Source organism: Neofelis nebulosa, chromosome 11, assembly GCF_028018385.1.
Source record: "Neofelis nebulosa isolate mNeoNeb1 chromosome 11, mNeoNeb1.pri, whole genome shotgun sequence".
Lineage (NCBI taxonomy): Eukaryota > Metazoa > Chordata > Mammalia > Carnivora > Felidae > Neofelis > Neofelis nebulosa.
Window position 1 is genome coordinate 72,127,686 of NC_080792.1, and position 20,202 is coordinate 72,147,887.

The window sequence follows — 20,202 nt, forward strand, 5'->3', positions numbered from 1 at the left end:
TCTATCTCTACCTTCTGCAGCACCCATCATGAGTCCATTTAGGATTACTTTGCTCCCTCCCTTATTCTGGGCCATCTCCAGACACGCTACACCCCCTATCTGAAGGTCCTCTCTAACTTTCAGGAAAAATTTGTGCCCCCCCATTCAGGGGTCCCCTCATCCTACTGACTACAGAGTCATCCATCACTCCATCCCAAAGGCGACCTGCCCCTATTCCCACCAGGACTCCTTGTCATCTCCCCATTTCGGACCCCTTTTCTGTTTCCGAACACAGTAGCAGGGTCTTCGGACTCGCACCCAGGGGTCCCCGCCATTCCACTCCAGGAGTCCTCTACCCCCTAACTCGATCTCAGGGTGGTCCTCTGACGTCGCGTTGATTCCCCTTCAATCCAGAGTCCCCCTGCCCCGCCCCTCTCACTGCGGCGGAGCTGCCGGACCCGGGCCGCGGGGGAGGAGGGAGAGAGGGCGGGGCCCTTCTCCCCCGCCCCCCCCAACTGCCTAGGGGCTGGACCCGACCGGGCTGCTATAAAAAGGCCGGCATCCCAGTGCTGCCGCAGTGCCGCCCGCCCCGTCTCGGCCTCGGGCTTCCCCCTCCACCGGCGGCCGCACCTGCTCCGGCCATGATGAGCTTCAGCGGCGCGGACGCGCTGCTGGGCGCCCCGTTCGCGCCGCTACATGGAGGCGGCAGCCTGCACTACGCGCTGGCCCGCAAGGGCGGAGCGCGTTCTGCTGCCGGCTCATCCAGCGGCTTCCACTCCTGGGCGCGGACATCCGTGAGCTCCGTATCGGCCTCGCCGGGCCGCTTCCGCGGTGCAGGAGCCACCTCGAGCACCGACTCGCTAGATACGTTGAGCAACGGACCGGAGGGCTGCGTGGTGGCAGCAGCGGCAGCCCGCAGCGAGAAGGAGCAGCTGCAGGCGCTGAACGACCGCTTCGCAGGCTACATCGACAAGGTGCGGCAGCTCGAAGCACATAACCGCAGCCTGGAAGGCGAGGCGGCGGCGCTGCGGCAGCAGCAGGCGGGCCGCTCCGCCATGGGCGAGCTGTATGAGCGAGAGGTACGCGAGATGCGCGGTGCAGTGCTGCGCCTAGGCGCGGCGCGCGGCCAGCTGCGCCTGGAGCAGGAGCACCTGCTGGAAGACATCGCGCACGTGCGCCAGCGCCTAGACGACGAGGCCCGGCAGCGGGAGGAAGCTGAGGCGGCAGCGCGCGCACTCGCGCGCTTTGCGCAGGAGGCTGAGGCGGCACGCGTCGAGCTGCAGAAGAAAGCGCAAGCACTGCAGGAAGAGTGCGGCTACCTGCGGCGTCACCACCAGGAGGAGGTGGGCGAGCTGCTCGGCCAGATCCAGGGCTGCGGCGCCGCGCAGGCGCAGGCGCAGGCCGAGGCGCGCGACGCCCTTAAGTGCGACGTGACGTCGGCGCTGCGCGAAATCCGCGCGCAACTCGAAGGCCACGCGGTGCAGAGCACGCTTCAGTCGGAGGAGTGGTTCCGAGGTTTGTAGGGGCGCGGTGGTGTGGGGGGGGGCGCCCCCTGGTGGCCTGGCAGGGTGGACTCCCAGGGTGAAGGCGGTAGGGCTGGAGGGTGTACTGCTCAGCTTCCCCTGCAAAGTGCATTCCCCTTAGTTAAACGACAGTTTCACTCTGGGTCTCTGGAGATAACCCCCTTCCCTTCCCTGCAGCTCTGGGTTCTCTTTTGGCTGCCCTCCTCCAGGGGCCTTATAGCTGTCCTGAAGCTCTGGATCCCCTCTGTCCCCCCGCCTAAGATTGGATAACCCCACTCTGAGGCCCCTTTCCATCAGGTTCCTAACACATTTCCAAAGCAGTGACGGCTTCCAGTCACAGGCACTGAGGACTCTTTGCCCTTCAAAGTAACATGCCTTCCCTGCCCAACACTGCCCATCCCCCTTGCCTGCACCCTGCAGGGGACCCCATTCTCCAGACTCCTATTAGGCTGCTCCCCAGTGAGGGATCATCACCTCAGCGAATGGGTGTGTGAGGCTGAGGTGGCCCCTTAATGTCCTCTCTCCACTTGAGAAGCTGGGAGCCTCTTAAGTTCCCCCCTCCTCCCAACTCCATGATGCTCTGAGTCAGCTAGATTGCAGCAGCAGCAGCTCTGAAGCTGTGCCCAGCACCTGCAGGGTGACCTTGACTAACACTTGCCTTCTCTGGTTTTCATTTCTTTGGGGGTTAAAAGGGGAGGTGGTTGACCAGCTGAGCCTCTTACTCAGGGGAGCTATATGATCCTTCCTGAAACTCTGTATACAACTTTTGCATTTTTCTTGGGAGAGGGTGCAGAGGCTCCAGCGATTTTCAAACGGGTCTGTGATCCACAATGGGTAAGGGTCCTCACCCACTTTGATGGTTTCTAAGTCTTTGCCCAACACTAGCAGGGAAAGCCAGGAAAGCTAGAACTTAGATGCATGGTTTTTCCCATTACTTTTCCTCTCCTTTGTAGTGGCAGAACCTTCCCCTCCCCCATCTCTGCAGCAAGACACCTCCCAGAGCAAACCTCTCTGCTCTCTTGGGCTTTGCCCTTCACATAGACAAACCATCCCAGGACTTCTGGCCCATCCAACTGGCTTCCCTTCTCCCTGGTCCACCCTCCCGACTCAGGCCCTGGGTGTTACTATTTTGGGATGCAGGATATTCACTTTCAGGAGATGTAGATTAGTCTCCAGACCTCCACTGATCCTGAGAGATCTTCTGGGAACCAGCAGCCCATTGCTCACAGGGGCCAGGGTGTGGCTGTCCTTAGCACAGGGACTCCTGTGCTAGAGAATGCACAGCCAGGTGGGGGAAGGGACAGAGGAGATGGCGCATGGGCCCCAGGCTCTGCGGTGACCTTGGGTTCTACAGAGACAAAAACCTGCAAGAAAGGGGCTATGGCTATATAGTAGCTCATAGCACCTTTATACCTCCAAAGGTCACAGGCTTATTAACTTGTTCAGCCACATGCTCAGAGTTAAGCCCTGTATGCCAAGTTTCACATTTAAACACTAGCACCGCCAGCCCTTGCTGGGGAGCTGAACTGGGTATTAGGACCAGAACTGGGGGCTTCTTCTGCCTTATGAGTTTTCAGATCCTGAATTGGGGGAGACAATCTAATCTTTGGAACCAGATAAACACTAGATTTGAATCTTAGCTCTACTGCTTACTAGCTAGGTGGCCTTGGATAGTAGCAATTTGCCTATCACAAAGGATAGGGTGGATTAAGAACCCAAGATGGCACCAGGCACCCAGTAGGTCCTCAACCCACGTGTGTCACCTTTTGGATCAGTAGAATCCAAATCCAAGTGTGTCTAACTCTGTTCCTTGTCTCCTTCTTCCCCAGTGAGGCTGGACAGACTCTCAGAGGCAGCCAAGGTGAACACAGATGCCATGCGCTCAGCACAGGAGGAGATAACTGAGTATCGGCGCCAGCTACAGGCCAGGACCACAGAGCTGGAGGCGCTCAAAGGCACCAAGGACTCATTAGAGAGGCAACGCTCTGAGCTGGAGGACCGTCATCAGGCCGATATCGCATCCTACCAGGTGGGCAGGGGTGGAGCAGAGACCAGACTACCTTACCTGGTTGGGTTATCCTGAACAAGTCACTGCCCTTCTCTCGGCAGGGTTGTGGTGGTGAAGACCATGGGCCTTGGAGTCAGTCAGACATATGAGGGGTACCACTGTGTCTTTCTAGCTGAGTGGCTCCAGGAAAGTTACCTGCTTTATCTGAATCCGAATTCCTTTAATGCAATGAAGAAAAAAAAAAAAAAAGAATGCCCACTTTGCTCTGCAAAGGTTAAAGAGATGGGCAAACTTTTCATGAGCTGTGTGTGAGCCTGCTCAGCAGGGTCTTAGTCACAGTGCACATCTGGTAAATAATAACCAGTGTCTGGGAGTGAGCGTAGCCTGGGGAAGGCCTTGGCAGATTCCTTGCATTAAAGACAACTGGCAAAAGAAAATAACACTTTGAAAGAACGTATTATGCAAGTATGGTGATTGTGGTGATTGTGGATAAATTAGAGAACGGAGAAAGCAGAAAGGAGGCAATAAAAATCAGCCATAATGTTTCACTTTAAGCAGGGCTAAGTGAGCCTGGGGACGGGAGAAGCTTCCACTGGTATTTAACCTGCTTCTGTGTGTTGCTTCAGTCATCAGCTGCGGGTGCTTCCTCAGCCCTATCTGGCAGGCACTTGGGAGCATTGGGAGCCAAAGCAGACAAGGCTGTGTTCCTGCTGAGCATTTTCTAAGCTTAAAAGATCTGTAAAATGTCACCCATCATTCCTGGTGTGTTTCATTCGAGACCACTCCCCAGGTTGAGGTCATATACATACATGGCAGGATTTTTGCTTCAGCTGGTTTCCCTGTCCATGAATGAGGCTGCCACAGCTTTGACAGCATGGCCCCAGTGAGACTGGCTAGATTGAACTGCTTTGGGTTTGCACAGTCTGCCCCAGCTTCTCTGGTGCTGAAGGCCAGGCACTGGCTGGTGCATGACGTGTGTGTGACCTCTCCTCCCCAGGAAGCCATCCAGCAGCTGGACACCGAGCTGAGGAACACCAAGTGGGAAATGGCAGCCCAGCTCCGAGAGTACCAGGACCTGCTCAATGTCAAGATGGCTCTGGATATTGAGATCGCTGCTTACAGGTGAGGTGGGCCAGGGGCCTTTGAGATGGTGGGGAGCCCTTGCGTTCTTATGAGAAGCGAAGCACTGAGTCTCAAGTTCCCAGCAAGGTGGCCTGCCTGTCTTAGCAAAAAGAATTTTTTTTATTGTGGTAAAATGTGTATAACACAAAATTTGCTATTTAACCATTTTTAAGTGTACAGTTCAGTGGCATTAAGTACACTTACATTGTTGTGCAGCAGTCACCGCCATCTATCTCTAGAACTTTTTTCATCTTCCCAAACTGAAACCCTGTGCTTGATAATGAATAACTCCCCACTGCCCTTTCCTCCCTTCCTCTGGCCCTGGCAACCATCATCCTGATTTCTGAGAGAAATAAGTCTTGAGAGTGGCTTATTTTCATTCTGACAGTGATTTAGAGGATTAATGTTCCTCATCCCTCCCCAAATCCAACCGACTAGAGGTCTGCTTTGGAGGGAAGGGAGATACTTCAGTTGTCAGGGGCCTTTACAATTCTCTTAGTGTTTTTTAGCTCCCTGAGCTTTGGTTTTCCGGGGAAATAAAATGGGGATGATAATAACAGTACTCTTGTTGGGTTGTCAGGAGGAGGTGCTAATCCAGTTCCTGAGCGGATCTCAGTACCGCTGGGTTGTCACAGAGCAAGCTCTCAGGAAATGGTAGCCAGGAGAAGGTCATGAGACCTCCCAATTTAGCAATCTCTTGCTAAAGAGCAGGCTGACCCCCTGAAGACCTGTCCCAGTTGCTGGCTGGTGACCCTTTACTTCTCACCTCTTGGGTCTAGTTTGTAATCTTGGTGCTCAGAGTGTGGTCCATGAACCAGCACAATTGGCATCTTCCACAAGCATGTTAGAAAGTCAGACTCTCAGGTCCCACCCCAGATTTACTGAATCAGAATCTGCATTTTAACTAGATCGCTGGGGGATGTGTATGCTGTTAAATTTGCAAAGCACTGGTCTCTAGGGGTAACCCCTATACCTACTGTGAGGCAGGTACTGCCAGGTTCTTTTTATTCATTATCTCACTGAAACAATCCTCTGAGGTAGGGACTCTTAGTGACCCTCTTTTTGCCAATGAAAAAACTTGAGGCTTAAAGTGTTTGAGTGGCTTGGCTGAGGTCACATATCTACTGAGTAGGAAAGGGTAGAAACTGCTGCCCCCTCCCTATTCCTAAAACTCAAAGAATGAGAATATAAGGTGAAAAGAGACCCTTGACATTCCAATGGGTATATTCTGAGACCTGTTAATCACAAATTTATAAATGTGGAATTGTTTGCTCAGGCTCCCATCTTCCTCTTAAATGTTTTAGTTGAGGGACAATTAATGTAATTTTTGTTAATGCAGGTGCTCTCTCTTGAGGACCATGTTTTTGTGCATGTTAGGGGAGGTTGTTTTATAAGTTTCATACTTAGCTGCAATAAAACCCCAGTGCCATTGGGGTGCAGATTCTGGGTAGTTCCTGGGATGATTTGCCAAGTGACTTTTTCCAGGCTCAAAGTGCCCACTATTCACATTCCTTCCTCCACCAAAGTCCATACCGTTGGATTCTATGGGCCTTCAGAGTAACTCAAGAAGACCCCCAATCCATTGATCTGTTCTGAGTTAATAATAATAATGTGTTCCATTATCCATTCTGCAGAAAACTCCTGGAGGGCGAAGAGTGTCGGATTGGCTTTGGCCCCAGTCCTTTCTCCCTTCCAGAAGCACTCCCCAAAATTCCCTCTGCAGCCACTCACATAAAGGTCAAAAGTGAAGAGAAGATCAAGGTGGTAGAAAAGTCAGAGAAGGAAACGGTGATTTTGGAGGAACAGACAGAGGAGATCCAAGTGACTGAAGAAGTGACTGAAGAAGAAGAGAAAGAGGCCAAAGAGGAGAAAGGTGAGGAGGAGGAAGCAGAAGGAGGAGAAGAAGAAACAAAATCTCCCTCAGCAGAAGAGGCTGCATCTCCAGAGAAGGAGGAGGCCAAGTCACCAGTTGGAGCCAAGTCCCCGGTGAAGGAAGAAGCTAAGTCCCCAGCCGAGGCCAAGTCCCCAGTGAAGGAAGAGGCTAAGTCACCAGAAAAGGCTAAGTCACCCATGAAAGAAGAAGCAAAATCACCAGCTGAGGCCAAGTCCCCTGTGAAGGAAGAGGCCAAGTCTCCAGCTGAGGTGAAGTCCCCTGAGAAAGCTAAATCCCCTGTGAAAGAAGAAGCAAAATCACCAACTGAAGTGAAGTCTCCAGAGAAGACCAAGTCCCCTGCGAAGGAAGAAGCAAAGTCCCCAGTGGAGGCCAAGTCCCCAGAGAAGGCCAAGTCCCCTGTGAAGGAAGAGGCCAAGTCCCCAGAGAAGACCAAGTCTCCTGTGAAGGAAGAGGCCAAGTCCCCAGAGAAGGCCAAGTCCCCTGTGAAGGAAGAAGCCAAGTCCCCAGAGAAGGCCAAGTCTCCAGTGAAGGAAGAGGCCAAATCCCCTGAGAAGGCCAAGTCCCCTGTGAAGGAAGAAGCCAAGTCCCCAGAGAAGGCCAAGTCCCCTGTGAAGGAAGAGGCCAAATCCCCTGAGAAGGCCAAGTCCCCCGAGAAGGCCAAGTCCCCTGTGAAGGAAGAGGCCAAATCCCCTGAGAAGGCCAAGTCCCCAGAGAAGGCCAAGTCCCCTGTGAAGGAAGAGGCCAAATCCCCTGAGAAGGCCAAGTCCCCAGAGAAGGCCAAGTCCCCTGTGAAGGAAGAGGCCAAATCCCCTGAGAAGGCCAAGTCCCCTGTGAAGGAAGAGGCCAAGTCCCCTGAGAAGGCCAAGTCCCCAGAGAAGGCCAAGTCCCCTGTGAAGGAAGAGGCCAAATCCCCTGAGAAGGCCAAGTCCCCTGTGAAGGAAGAGGCCAAATCCCCAGAGAAGTCCAAGTCCCCTGTGAAGGAAGAGGCCAAGTCCCCTGAGAAGGCCAAGTCCCCTGTGAAGGAAGAGGCCAAATCCCCTGAGAAGGCCAAGTCCCCAGAAGCCAAGACCCCAGCAAAGGAGGAAGAAAGGTCCCCTGCAGACATCAAATCTTCTGAAAAGGCAAAAAGCCCTGTCAAGGAGGAGGTCAAGTCCCCAGAGAAGGTGAAATCTCCTGTGAAGGAGGAGACCAAGGCTTCTGAGAAAGAGGTCACAAAGAAGGAAGAGGCAAAGTCCCCCGTGAAGGAGGAAGAGAAACCCCAGGAAGTGAAAGTCAAAGAGCCCCCAAAGAAGGTCGAGGAAGAGAAAGCTCCAGCCACACCAAAACCTGAGGAGAAGAAGGACAGCAAGAAAGATGAGGTGCCCAAGAAGGAGACTCCAAAGTCTGAGGTCCAGGAAAAGAAGGAACCTGCTGTGGAGAAGCCCAAAGAATCCAAGGTTGAAGCCAAGAAAGAGGCTGAAGATAAGAAAAAAGCAGTGACCCCAGAGAAGGAGGCTCCTGCCAAGGTGAAGGAGGAGGCCAAGCCCAAAGAGAAGGCTGAGGTGGCCAAGAAGGAGCCAGATGATGCCAAGGCCAAAGAACCCAGCAAAGCAGCAGAGAAGGAGCCAGAAAAGCCAAAGAAGGAAGTGACACCAGCAGCACCTGAGAAAAAAGATGCCAAGGAGGAGAAGACCACAGAGGCCAAGAAGCCTGAAGAGAAACCCAAAGAGGAGCCTGGCAAGGAGGCCCCCACACCTGGCAAAGCCAAGACGGAAAAGGCTGAGAAATCCTCTAGCACAGACCAGAAAGACAGCAGGCCTCCAGAGAAGGCCACAGAAGACAAGGCCTCCAAGGGGGAGAAGTAAGGCAGGGAGAAAGGACTATCCAGAACAGCCAAAGAAACTCAGGAGGGTCTGGGAGCTCAAGAGTTGACATAACAAATTTTCATGTTTTTCTCCCTTTTCTTTATATAAGAAACTCTGCTTAGACGATGGGGCCCTCCTTCACCAAACAGAAATTTATATTAGCAATATGTTAGCAAGAGAGGGCATTCCCGACCCCCCAACTCCACACCCCAAACCCTCCCCAGGCGATGGACAATTATGTTATGATAGCTTATGTAGCCGAATGTGATATACGCCGAATGCCACATGTAAACACTTGAGTATACAAACTGACCCCCTCCTTTCCAAATAAGTGCATTTATTTCCTGTATGTGCAACTGACAGATGACCGCAATAATGAATGAGCAGTTAGAAACACATAATGCTTGAGATGTCTTAACTTATTCCTGAATGCCTTCTGTTTTCCAAAGGAGTGGCCGAGCCCTTGCCCAGAGCTCTCTATCCTGGAAGAGCTGGAGCAGGTGGGGCTGTGCACTGGCCACTGAATCATGCCAGGGCGCACTTTTCCACTGGAGTTCACTTTCAATTGCTTCTGTGCAATAAAACCAAGTGCTTATAAAATGAAAATGTTTCTGTTGTTATTTATTCTCTTTCCCCAGGCAGGTTGGGGGACAGGGCCAGGGGAAGTCTAGATGTCACACTCAAGACAGCAGAGGACTGAGTAAGCATCAGAGGTCTCATGCAGGTATGGGACCAGTTAATGTGGCCTTTCTTGGGCTATTTCCTGGCATAAATCATGTGCCAGGCAATGTGCTTTATTTTTAGGATCTTGTAGATAAGTGGTCTGGTGTATGGTTTCACAGGGTGGTTCATGGATCACCTATATCAGCATCATCTGGGAGCCATATAAAAATGAAGATTCTGGATGTCTTGGTTGAGCATCCGCCTTTTGATTTTGGCTCAGGTAATGATCCAGGGTCATGGGATGAAGCCCCATGTCAGGCTCTCCCTCTGAAGGAGAGAAGATTCTCTCTCCCTCTGACACTCTCACCCTACTCACAGGCACACTGTCTCTAAAATTAAAAAAAGAAAAAGTAGATTCCTTGTTTCCATTGTAGACCATTGAATCAAAATTTGAGGGGTAAGCCTGGGAAAGTACATGCTTTACCAACTCCCACTTGATTCTGATGCACCCTGACACCTGAGAATAGGTGAGGTCCTTTGAATATTAAAGTCCATTTATAGAGCTCTATGTCCTCTTTTGTAAGGAGGGATGAGTCTTCTGAATGAGGGGCCATATGTTGCCAATTCACCTGTAGTGAAGACTACAGTCACCACCATTGGGAACAATCTGTCAGTAGTCCCTTAATTGAACTCCAGCATACTTCTCCAGACACGATTTTGAAAGTTGTGTTGTTCTGGTGGACTGATGTGAGGTCTTTACTGTAAAATCCCTGTGTGGTTTCCAACTTTAGCACTGTCATGACTCCTTGTGTTTGTTTTTAGCACTTCTCCTGGGAATTGCTTCTTTCTCTGCCCCAACCAGGTGGTTCTCAGAGCCACCATGTTTTCTAATTGCTCTATGCCACTGGTCACTGGTGATTGGCCCAAGAATGACCACGTGACTCCAGGTGAGCCAATGAGATCCCTTTCCCGGGATTTCAAACTTGAGACCAGATTGGCTGGCAGTTTTCTCATTGTGGAAGGTGGGAAGATATGGGAATCAGTAGCTATGGGCTACCATTTTTCCAGCCTTGAGGAAAAGGTAGTCTGTGAGAAAGGGAGATAGATGGACAGGGATAGATGGATAGAGACAAAATACCTAGAGAGTCATTATAGATTTCAAGTTCTTGATTCTGATGTTCCTTTCCAAGGCTTGTTGGCCATTCTTTGAGCCAATAAAGTTTTGCCAAAATTCATTTAGGATACTTTAGGATTCTGTCCTATGCAACCAGAAGAGTTCTGAATAATGTAGTGACTGAAGGGGGCTGGTCACTGTGCTAGAACACAAATGATGATCTCTCAGGGAATGAGCAAGTAACTCCTCAAAGTTGTGCCCAAAGTCCACTCCTCAGCCCAAGGCCCACATCTCACTTTTGGCAACCACTTTCATCTGTTACAGGTCTCAATTTTTATTTTTATAATTTATGTATTTTTAAAAGATTTTATTTTTTATTATTAAAAATGTTTTTATACATTTATTTATTTTTGAGAAACAGAGTGAGACAAAGTGTGAGCGGGGGAGGGGCAGAGAGAGAAGGAGACACAGAATCTGAAGCAGGCTCCAGGCTCTGAGCAAGCGGTCAGCACAGAGCCTGATGCAGGGCTCGAACCCACAAACTGAGATCATGACCTGAGCCGAAGTCAAACGTTCAACTGACTGAGCCACCCAGGTGCCCCAAAGATTTTATTTTTAAGTGATCTCCACACCCAACATGGGGCTCGAACTCACAACCCTGAGATCAAAAGTTGCACCAACTGAGCAGCCAGGAGCCCCATAGGTCTGAAGTTTTAAAACAAAGAGTATCAAGACAGTATACGATGGTCACATTTAAACAAAGGGTCTTTAAATGTCATTTTAGAAACAGTTTTGATTGGCCCTTCAAGTTATCAAACACAACCAAGGACTCTGTGAAACCTGAGTATTAATTTTCTGAACAGTTCTTTCCTAGGGAAATCAGACCTCCACAGGCCCTGGCATATAGCTACACTACCTAAATATCAAGGGGGATCTAGGACCTAGGAAATCCCCATGTGTCTTTTCTGAAAAAAGTCACAATTAGTTGCGTTCCCCAAATTGCTTATAATGATAACTACCATTTGTTGAAGTAATCATATTTTGCATTTTCCCATCCACATGAGAGTTTTTCAAGGTAGCTGTTCTGTTGCCTATTGTATAATGCTGAGAAAACTGGTGAGGTGAGTTGCCCAGTCATACGTCTAGTAAGTGGTAAAGCCAGGATTCAAACCTAGAACTCCAGAGTCTGTATGTTTTCTGTAGTAACCTGCCACAGAATCCTGAACAAGTTTCTGTGGTGTATCATTGGCTTAATTTTGGTTATCAGAGGACTGCTATGTAGGGTGACAACTGTCCTAATTTGTCTGGCATGGAGAAGTTTCCCAGGATATAGGGCTTTCAGTGTTTCAAACTAGGAAAGTCCTGGACAAATGAGGATGAACTGAAGGACAATGGCTGTGCAGCCCGTATCCAGATTGGAATGAGTCGGGGGGGGGGGGGAGGGGGATTTCCAAGAAAAAAATTAAACTGATAAATTGCTTGACACGATCCATCATGTATAAAATTGGAAGTCTATTACTGAACTATTGGAGAGTGTGGGAAGATTTAGTCAATTCAAGGAAAATAAAACAAATAATAAAATAACTATAAGGCAAAAAATTATGTATAAGAGGAAGTGTAATATGCATAGTGAATCCAACAGGTAACAATATTCACATAAAGATAACAAAAGCAATGAATGTGGATTACACCCAAAGGTAAGATAAACATAAGGGAAAGATGGGGAAAGGGAAACTGGAGTGTGTAATTGATCAAAAACACTTATCTCTCATGCCAGTCTGGAGAAACTGCTTAAAACTGATAAATCAAAGGCCTGAGACGTCATCAGACTAGAGGAGACTGAGGAGACATGATGACTTAATGCTGTGTGGCAGCCTGCATTGGATCCTGGAACATTAGAGGAAAAAGCAGTGAATTCAAATGCAGTCTGTCATTTAGTTAAGAGTAACATACCAATATTAATCTCTTCATTTTGACAAACATAACATGATCACACAGAGGTGACTATTAAAAGACACCAATTCCTGAGGGTATTCAGGAACTCACTATGCTGTCTTTGCAACTTTTCAGTACATTTTAAATTACTTCAAAATAAAGCTTAAAAAAATGATATACCAAGAAGTTGCACAGGGCTAAAAACACAAGGTAAAATATCAGACATCAGAACCTAAGCCATGGAGTTGAAGATAAAGCAGATGAGGGTCAGGAGAGGAGGCAAAGACCCCTATGCATCACTATAAGCAGATCACAACCAGTCAATGCCAACAGGGTCCAAAACAGCTTCTAGCCTCATCTCCTTATTCTAAGAGGAGGCCAGAGGGGCAGGAGCCTGCCTGAGGCCAAGTTGGTAGCAGAGATTCGCTTTCCTATTTGTTCTAGAGAGAAAATATGAATTACCTGGCTGTCAATTTTTTACAGTTCTATTTTTAAAAAATTGCCCTCAGTGACCCTCATTTAGGAAATGTATACTTACTCAGTTTTGAAATTGCAGGGAAGACATGATTGGTGTTAGAGATACAAGGCCTCTTACAAATCACTGACTCAGCCGACGTCCACAGGAGACAACAGGCGGCTTGTCTAGATTAGAATCCAGGTCATCAGCTTTGATGCACCATCATGGTCACCACTTACTGAGCATTTTCCAAGGACTGGGGACTGGGCTACACATTTTATATTCACAGTCTAACAACAGCCTGATGAAATGAGCACTCTTGGGCCTGCGTTTTCTCAGTCAAGAAAACTGAGGCTCAGAGAAGTGACTTTGCCCCAAATCCCAGAGGCAGGAAGAGGTGAAGGCTGGATTTAAATTTGAGCCTGTCTGACCACACAGCCCAAGCTCTTCCTTTCTTTGCCATTCTGTCTTCTGACATATTACATGACCACCCCAAGCCAGATGCTGTAGGTATCTGGAATGCCAAAAGCTGTAGCCTTCTTTGGTGATATCATTTTCATGGTGGCCCCAAGTGGCACAGGCAGGGCAGAAGGATCTGACCCAGCTATTCCTCTTCTTTTGCCCTAAGTGGATATGCTCCCAATGCTGTAGGTAGGATTAGCAGGCCAGATACCAACTAGGACTAACTTTAACCATCTGCCAAACAAAATAATTCTCCTTCTGAGAGGATAACAAAGCTTGGGAAAAACCAAGGGAGTCAATTTGCTAAGAAATTGCTTGTCAGATGTCAAAGGCCTGGGGGACACAAATGATACATGGAAAGAAGCTGATTGCTTTAGGATGTGCCCTTCCTGCTGGCTAGCTGTCGGTTCAGCAAACATAGATGGGTTGATGAAAAACATCCTTCATTTTTTCTCAGGGGAATTGTTTCAGAAGGACTAGGTTAGGTTCTGTCTGTGATAATAAACAACTACATCTCGATGTAGCATCTTTCTCACTCATGCTACACATCCAGTGTGGGTCAGCAGGGGTCTGTGTTCATAGTGGTCACTCGAGAACCAAGTTCATAGGTGACCCATGTAGACCCGGGCTTTCCAAGTTCACTGAGGCAAGAGAAAGAGAATACAGCAAACTATGCACAGGCTCTTAAAAGTTCCACTTGAAAGTGATACAGGTCTCTTCTGGCAACATTTCACTGGCCAAAGTAATTCACACAGTTATATCTAATATCAGAGGAGATAGGCAGAGCAGTCCTACTCAGTGCTAGAGGGAGAAGAGAGGAAACTTTTTTAGGGGGCAGCACTGATAATTCCACAGCAATGTTCCAGAGAATTCTGACCAGCAGCTCCTGAGAGGATGCACTGGAGGTTTCCATATTCATCAGCATTATTTCTGTTGCAAGTGGTCAAAACAGAATCAAACTAGTTTAAGCAAAATACCATTGCTACCAATAAATTAATAAATATATTACCGTACAGAACCAAGGAGTTTAAGAAGGCTGACTTGCCTCAGATAAAGCTAGATCGGGGGAATTCTCAAAGGATGTTCCCCAAGATGCTGTCATTTCTTTCCCCATCTCTCAGTTGTTTTCTTTTGTGTAGGCTTCATTCTCAGGCAGGACCTCTCCATGTAGTCTCTTCCAGCTTCCAGCTTCCATGCCACCAGATGAGTAAACTCTTCAATATTTCAGGAAAAGTCCACGGGTTGGTTCTCATTGGGCTGGTAAGGTCACATGCTCCTCTCTGGTACACTGTAGGCTGTAGTCACTTGCTCATGCTTAGAGCTGGGGAAATATGTTAGGCCCTCAAATTGAAATTGAGAGTTTAGAAGGTGTGGTTCCTAAACGAAATTGGAGATACTGCTATTAAAAAGGAGTAGATGCTTGGTGGTAACAATGATAAATGTCCACAGTGCATGTAGTAGAAGATCCAAAGGAGCAATAATACTCAGTGTCAGTGGGCATGCTGGGAAACCTGAATTTTTTGGAACTAATGGTTGGAATGGAAACTGACAAAACCTTCTTGGAAGGCAATCTAATGAGATATATCAGAAGCGTAAAAGCTGAGATACTCTAACCAGAGTATGCCACTTTGGGGAATGTATCCTAAATCAATAATCAGGTCTGTACAGAAATATTCAAATCCAAAATATGTTCACTTCAGCTTTGTTTATATTTTGGAAAAATGGAAAATACCCTGAATATACAATAATAGGAGAATGACTAAATAAATTAAATTACATTTTTAAAAAAAAAATTTTTTTTTCAACGTTTTTTATTTATTTTTGGGACAGAGAGAGACAGAGCATGAATGGGGGAGGGGCAGAGAGAGAGGGAGACACAGAATCGGAAACAGGCTCCAGGCTCCAAGCCATCAGCCCAGAGCCTGACGCGGGGCTCGAACTCACGGACCGCGAGATCGTGACCTGGCTGAAGTCGGACGCTTAACCGACTGCGCCACCCAGGCGCCCCATAAATTACATTTATATTAGTAAACATTCTGAAGCAAAAAAGAAAACTATTTAAAAAAATTTTTTAATGTTTATTTTTGAGAGAGAGAGAGACAGAGTGAAAGTGGGGGAGGGGCAGAGAGAGGGGAAGACAAAGAATCCGAAGCAGGCTCCAGGCTCTGAGCTGTCAGCACACAAGCTGACATGGGGCTTGAACCTATGAACCATGAGATCATGACCTGAGCTGAAGTCAGACATTTAACCAACTGAGCCACCCGGGCACCCCAAAAGAAAACTAATTTTTATTATTATTTTTTTAATTTTTTTTTTTTTAACGTTTATTTATTTTTGAGACAGAGACAGAGCATGAACAGGGGAGGAGCAGAGAGAGAGGGAGACACAGAATCTGAAACAGGCTCCAGGCTCTGAGCTGTCAGCACAGAGCCCGACGCGGGGCTCGAACTCACAGATCGTGAGATCATGACCTGAGCCGAAGTCAGACGCTTAACCGACCAAGCCACCCAGGCGCCCCAAGAAAACTAATTTTTAATGTTACAAGTAATTTATATCAGTTTATAGCAAACATCTTTATTATTATTTTTTTAAATTTTTTTTTTCAAGGTTTTTTATTTATTTTTGGGACAGAGAGAGTCAGAGCATGAACGGGGAAGGGGCAGAGAGAGAGGGAGACACACAGAATTGGAAACAGGCTCCAGGCTCCGAGCCATCAGCCCAGAGCCTGACGCGGGGCTCGAACTCACAGACCGCGAGATCGTGACCTGGCTGAAGTCGGACGCTTAACCGACTGCGCCACCCAGGCGCCCCATAGCAAACATCTTTAAAACACTCCATGCAAGCATACAGAATGTTCTCCAGGACAGATCATATGTTAGATCATAAAACAAGCTTCAACAAATCTAAAAAGGATTGAAATAGGACAAAGTCTGTTCTCTGATCATAATAGAGTGAAATTAGAAATAACAAAGAAATTTGTAAAACTCACAAATATATGGAAATTAAACAACACACTTCTAAATAACAAAAAAAAAATCAAAGAAAAAACCATGGGGGATGCACCTGGGTGGCTCAGTCAGTTGTGTCCGACTCTTGATTTTGGCTCAGGTCATGATCTCACTGTTTATGGAATTGAGCCCCCGGTCAGGCTCTGTGCTGACAGCATGGAGCCTGCTTGGGATTCTCTCTCTCCCTCTCTCTGCCCCCCTCCATGTGTGTGTGTGCTCTCTCTCTCAAAATAAGTTAACTTTTTTTTTTAAAGAGAAAGAAACTATGGGGGAAATTAGAAAATACTTTGAGGTGAATGCAAATAAAGACATATGGAAACTTATGGGATGCAGCTAATGCAATGCTTAGAGGAAAATTTATAGTTGCAATTATCCACATTTAAAAGGAAGAAAGTTTTCAAATTGATAACCTAATTTTCTACCTTAAGATTAATGATAGAAAAAGAAAACTAAACTCAAAGCAGAATTAGAGTAGAAATTAATGGTATAGGAATAAAAACTAAGACAAAAGTCAGTGAAACTAACAATTGGTTCTTGGAAAGATCAACCAAACCGACAAACCTTTAGCTAGACTGAGAAGGAAAAGAAAGAGCACTCAATTGCTAAAGTCAGGAATGGAAGAGGGGACATTAATACCAAACTTACAGAAATAAAAAGGATTATAAGGGAATACTGTGAACAACTACATCCCTGAAAATTTAGGTTAAATGGAAAAATTCCTTAAAAGACACAAACTACTGAAACTTACTCAAGAAAAAATAGAAAATCGGAATATATCTACCACAAATAGAGATTAAATAGAGATTCCTGGGTGGTTCAGTTGGTTGAGCATATGACTCTTGATTTTGGATCATGATCCCAGGGTTGTGAGATCAAACCCTGTTGGGTAGAGTTTATTTAATAAAAAATATACATTTGTATATTTTAAAAGTTTCTAGATACAGGGGCACCTGAGTGATTCAGTTGATTAGACATCCAACTTTGGCTGAGGTCATGATCTCCTGGTTCCTGAGTTTGAGCCCCATATCGGGCTCTCGAGCAGAGCCCTCTTCATACCCTCTGACTCCCTCTCTCTCTGTCCTTCCCCTGCTCACAACCTCTCTCTCTCAAAAATAAACGTTAAAAAAATTAAAAACTAAAGTTTATTTATGTATTTTGGGAGAGAGAGAAAGGGAATCCCAAGCAGGCCCTGTGCTATCAGTATGGAGCCCCACATGGGGCTCGAACCCACAAACTGTGAGATCGTGACCTGAGCCCAAACCAAGAGTCAGATGCTCAACGGACTGAGACACCCAAGTGGCACAGCCAACTATCCATTAAAACTAATTAAATTATGGAACATCCATTGAATGGAATACTATGCAGCTGTAAAGAAGGATGAGGAAGCTCTTTATATCCCTGCACTGATATGGAAAGATGTCTAAAAAAAAAAAAAAGAAAAGAAAAGAAAAAAGCCAAGATGCAAAAACTGTATGCAGTATGGTATTTTGTGCAAAGATGGAAAAATAGTGATGCCTGGCTGGCTCGGTCGTTAGAGCATGCGACTCGTGATCTTGGAGTCATGAGTTTCAAGCTCTGCATTGGGTGTGGAGCCTACTTAAAAATAAAATTTCTTAAAAAATAGAAAAACAATTTGTGTTTGTTTAAAGAATTTGAAAGGATATAAGAGAAAGTAAGCAACTTGGTTGCTTATTTGTGGGAGAGGTGGGAACTTGGCAGGTGGGGGATAAGATTGATGGTAAAACTTTTCACTGTACTTTCACTTCTTATGCTTTCTGGTTTCTCCCTCTTGTGAATGAATTACTTATTCTAAAAATCAAATTAAGAATTTTGTATACTATGGCTTCATTTTAGTAAGAAAACAAATAAATGTGAAATTGGAAAATATGAAACACCCAGCCAGTAAGTGATTAGTCTACATACAGTGGGAAATAAATATGGTAACTGGTCCTGTGGAATTTGACCCAATGGAATAAGAAAAGGAATAGTGCAATTTCAGCGTTTCTGCCAGTTCCCTGCATTGCCAGGGCAGATACCCCACTGGGCACAGTTGCTCACCAAAACCACCACATATGTTCACTCAAGCTGTTGTATCCCAGCACATGGGTGAGCGATTGATTGGTTTTTATGCCCTTCATGTAGGATTTTACATTTCAACTTGTTAGACTGGGTCCACCTTTGAAATATTTTGGGATGCCATCGATTCACTCATTGCACAAATGTACTCTGAGGGTCCCCCGCCAGCCCCACTGGGTAGTGCTGGAGTTTCCTTTCCCAGTTTAGGTCATCTGTGGAAGTAGTGAGAAAGCCAAGTGAGAAGAGGGTGTGGCAAGAGCTCAGGCAGTTGAGATGACCCTCTGGTGGGAATCAGGACACAGGCCCACAGACAGCAGGGAGCAGATGTGAGGCTAATGGGCTGCGGTTGGCCTAGTGACAGGTAATGAGAGCTTGGCTCCTCCACCTGAGGGCAGAGCCCAGTTTAGCTGCGACAGGTGGAAGTGCCGGGGGCCAGGAGTGACAGGACCAGAGAGAGCTGGGCTTCCAGAACCTGGGAACCGTCTGCAGGGGAATGGCATATCAGGCAGGAGAGGCCTTCCTTACTCAAGAGGCCCCTTCTCGGGGCGCCTGGGTGGCTCAGTCTGTTAAGTATCTGACTTAACCTCCGGTTAAGCTCCAGTCATGATCTCACAGTTTGAGAGTTGGGGCCCCGCATCAGGCTCTCTGCTGTCAGAGCAGAGCCTGCTTCAGATCCTCTGTCTCCCTCTCTTTCTGCCCCTCCCCTGCTGTCTCCATCTCTCTCTCAAAAATAAATAAAAACATTTAAAAAAAAAAGAAAGAGGCCCCTTCTCTGGGGCTGAAATCGGGAAGGCAAGGACAGGAATCTCTCCCCTTTGCTGAGCAATGCTAGGTGTTGGGCACGGTGCTGAGAAAGTTGATACTTAATCCCTACAACCACTCCCAGTTACAGATGGGGACCCCAAAACTTAGAGTCAAGCAACCTGCCCAAGGTCAAACAGTTGCTCAAGGGTGGAACAAGGAGCTGATGGGTCAGCCGGACACTAAGCTGTAACTCTTGACCACCATAGTGCTCTTGGTGTACTTGTGTTGCTGAAATGAACAAATGGCCCAGCAAAAAGTGCCAGCATGAAACTATGCTGAGCCTGTAGGTATTCTGGGGCGCCTGGGTAGCTCAGTTGGCTAAGCGTCTGACTCTTAATTTCGGCTCAGGTCACAATCTCACGGTTTGTGAGTTTGAGCCCCGTGTGGGGGTCTATGCTGGCAGTGCAGAGCCTACTTGGGATTCTCTCTCTCCCCCCTTCTCCTGCTTGTGTGCTTTCACTCTCATGCTCTCTCCCTAAGTAAATAAATAAATACTTTAAAAAGACAAAAAAGAAAAGGAAAGCCTTCACGGTAGTTAGACCTGCTGAGATCTCACCCTGGGTGCAGCTCAAGAAGGCCTCCGGGTTGAACACCTCATTTTACGCTCTGAGCCTCACTTTCCTCAACTGTAAAAATGAAGAGAATGTGTATTCTTGGTGTCCTGTTGTAATTAAATGGGACAGTGAATGTAAAATTGTGACTAGCACAACTGTCTCAACAGACAGACTGCTGCACGCCAGGGAAAGAACAGAGTTGGGGCTAGAGACAGGGAGAAGTTCCTTTGGCAGTCTGGCAGCTATTGATAGGGTTTTTCGCCATTTCCCCACAGTGATCAGCAAGAACACCCTTAAAATAAAAAGGGTCTTTTGGATTTTATTTGTAGGGAAAACAGGAGAGATCAAGCTGAGAAGAAAATAATGGCGAGATTAAGATATACAAAGAAATCAAGAACGTGGATGGTAGCTTTAAAAGAGGCAAGAGGGGCGCCTGGGTGGCGCAGTCGGTTAAGCGTCCGACTTCAGCCAGGTCACAATCTCGCGGTCCGTGAGTTCGAGCCCCGCGTCGGGCTCTGGGCTGATGGCTCGGAGCCTGGAGCCAGTTTCCGATTCTGTGTCTCCCTCTCTCTCTGCCCCTCCCCCGTTCATGCTCTGTCTCTCTCTGTCCCAAAAATAAATAAAAAACGTTGAAAAAAAAAAAAAAAAGAGGCAAGGAGATGGGGCACCTAGGGGCTCAGTCTATTGAGCGTCCAACTTCAGCTCAGGTCATGATCTCATGGTTTGTGAGCTTGAGCCCCGCATTGGGCTTGCTGCTAT

The 20,202-nt window shown here is 47.4% G+C and overlaps 1 protein-coding gene across 4 annotated transcripts; it reads left to right on the top strand.

The window, feature by feature from the left end:
- Window positions 1-548: 548 nt before the first annotated feature.
- On the top strand, window positions 549-8,976 carry NEFH (neurofilament heavy chain). 4 transcript variants are annotated; one of them, XM_058693193.1, is made up of 5 exons: window positions 549-1,494; window positions 3,332-3,531; window positions 4,508-4,632; window positions 6,267-7,446; window positions 7,513-8,976. In XM_058693193.1, the coding sequence occupies exons 1-5, from the start codon at window positions 621-623 to the stop codon at window positions 8,368-8,370; spliced, it is 3,237 nt and encodes a 1,078-aa protein (XP_058549176.1). In that variant the 5' UTR covers window positions 549-620; the 3' UTR covers window positions 8,371-8,976. The 4 variants fall into 4 exon arrangements, with proteins under 4 accessions (XP_058549176.1, XP_058549177.1, XP_058549175.1 ...); XM_058693194.1 differs by having other exon boundaries at window positions 6,267-7,314; window positions 7,570-8,976; XM_058693192.1 differs by having other exon boundaries at window positions 6,267-6,888; window positions 6,931-8,976.
- The last annotated feature ends 11,226 nt before the right edge of the window (window positions 8,977-20,202 follow it).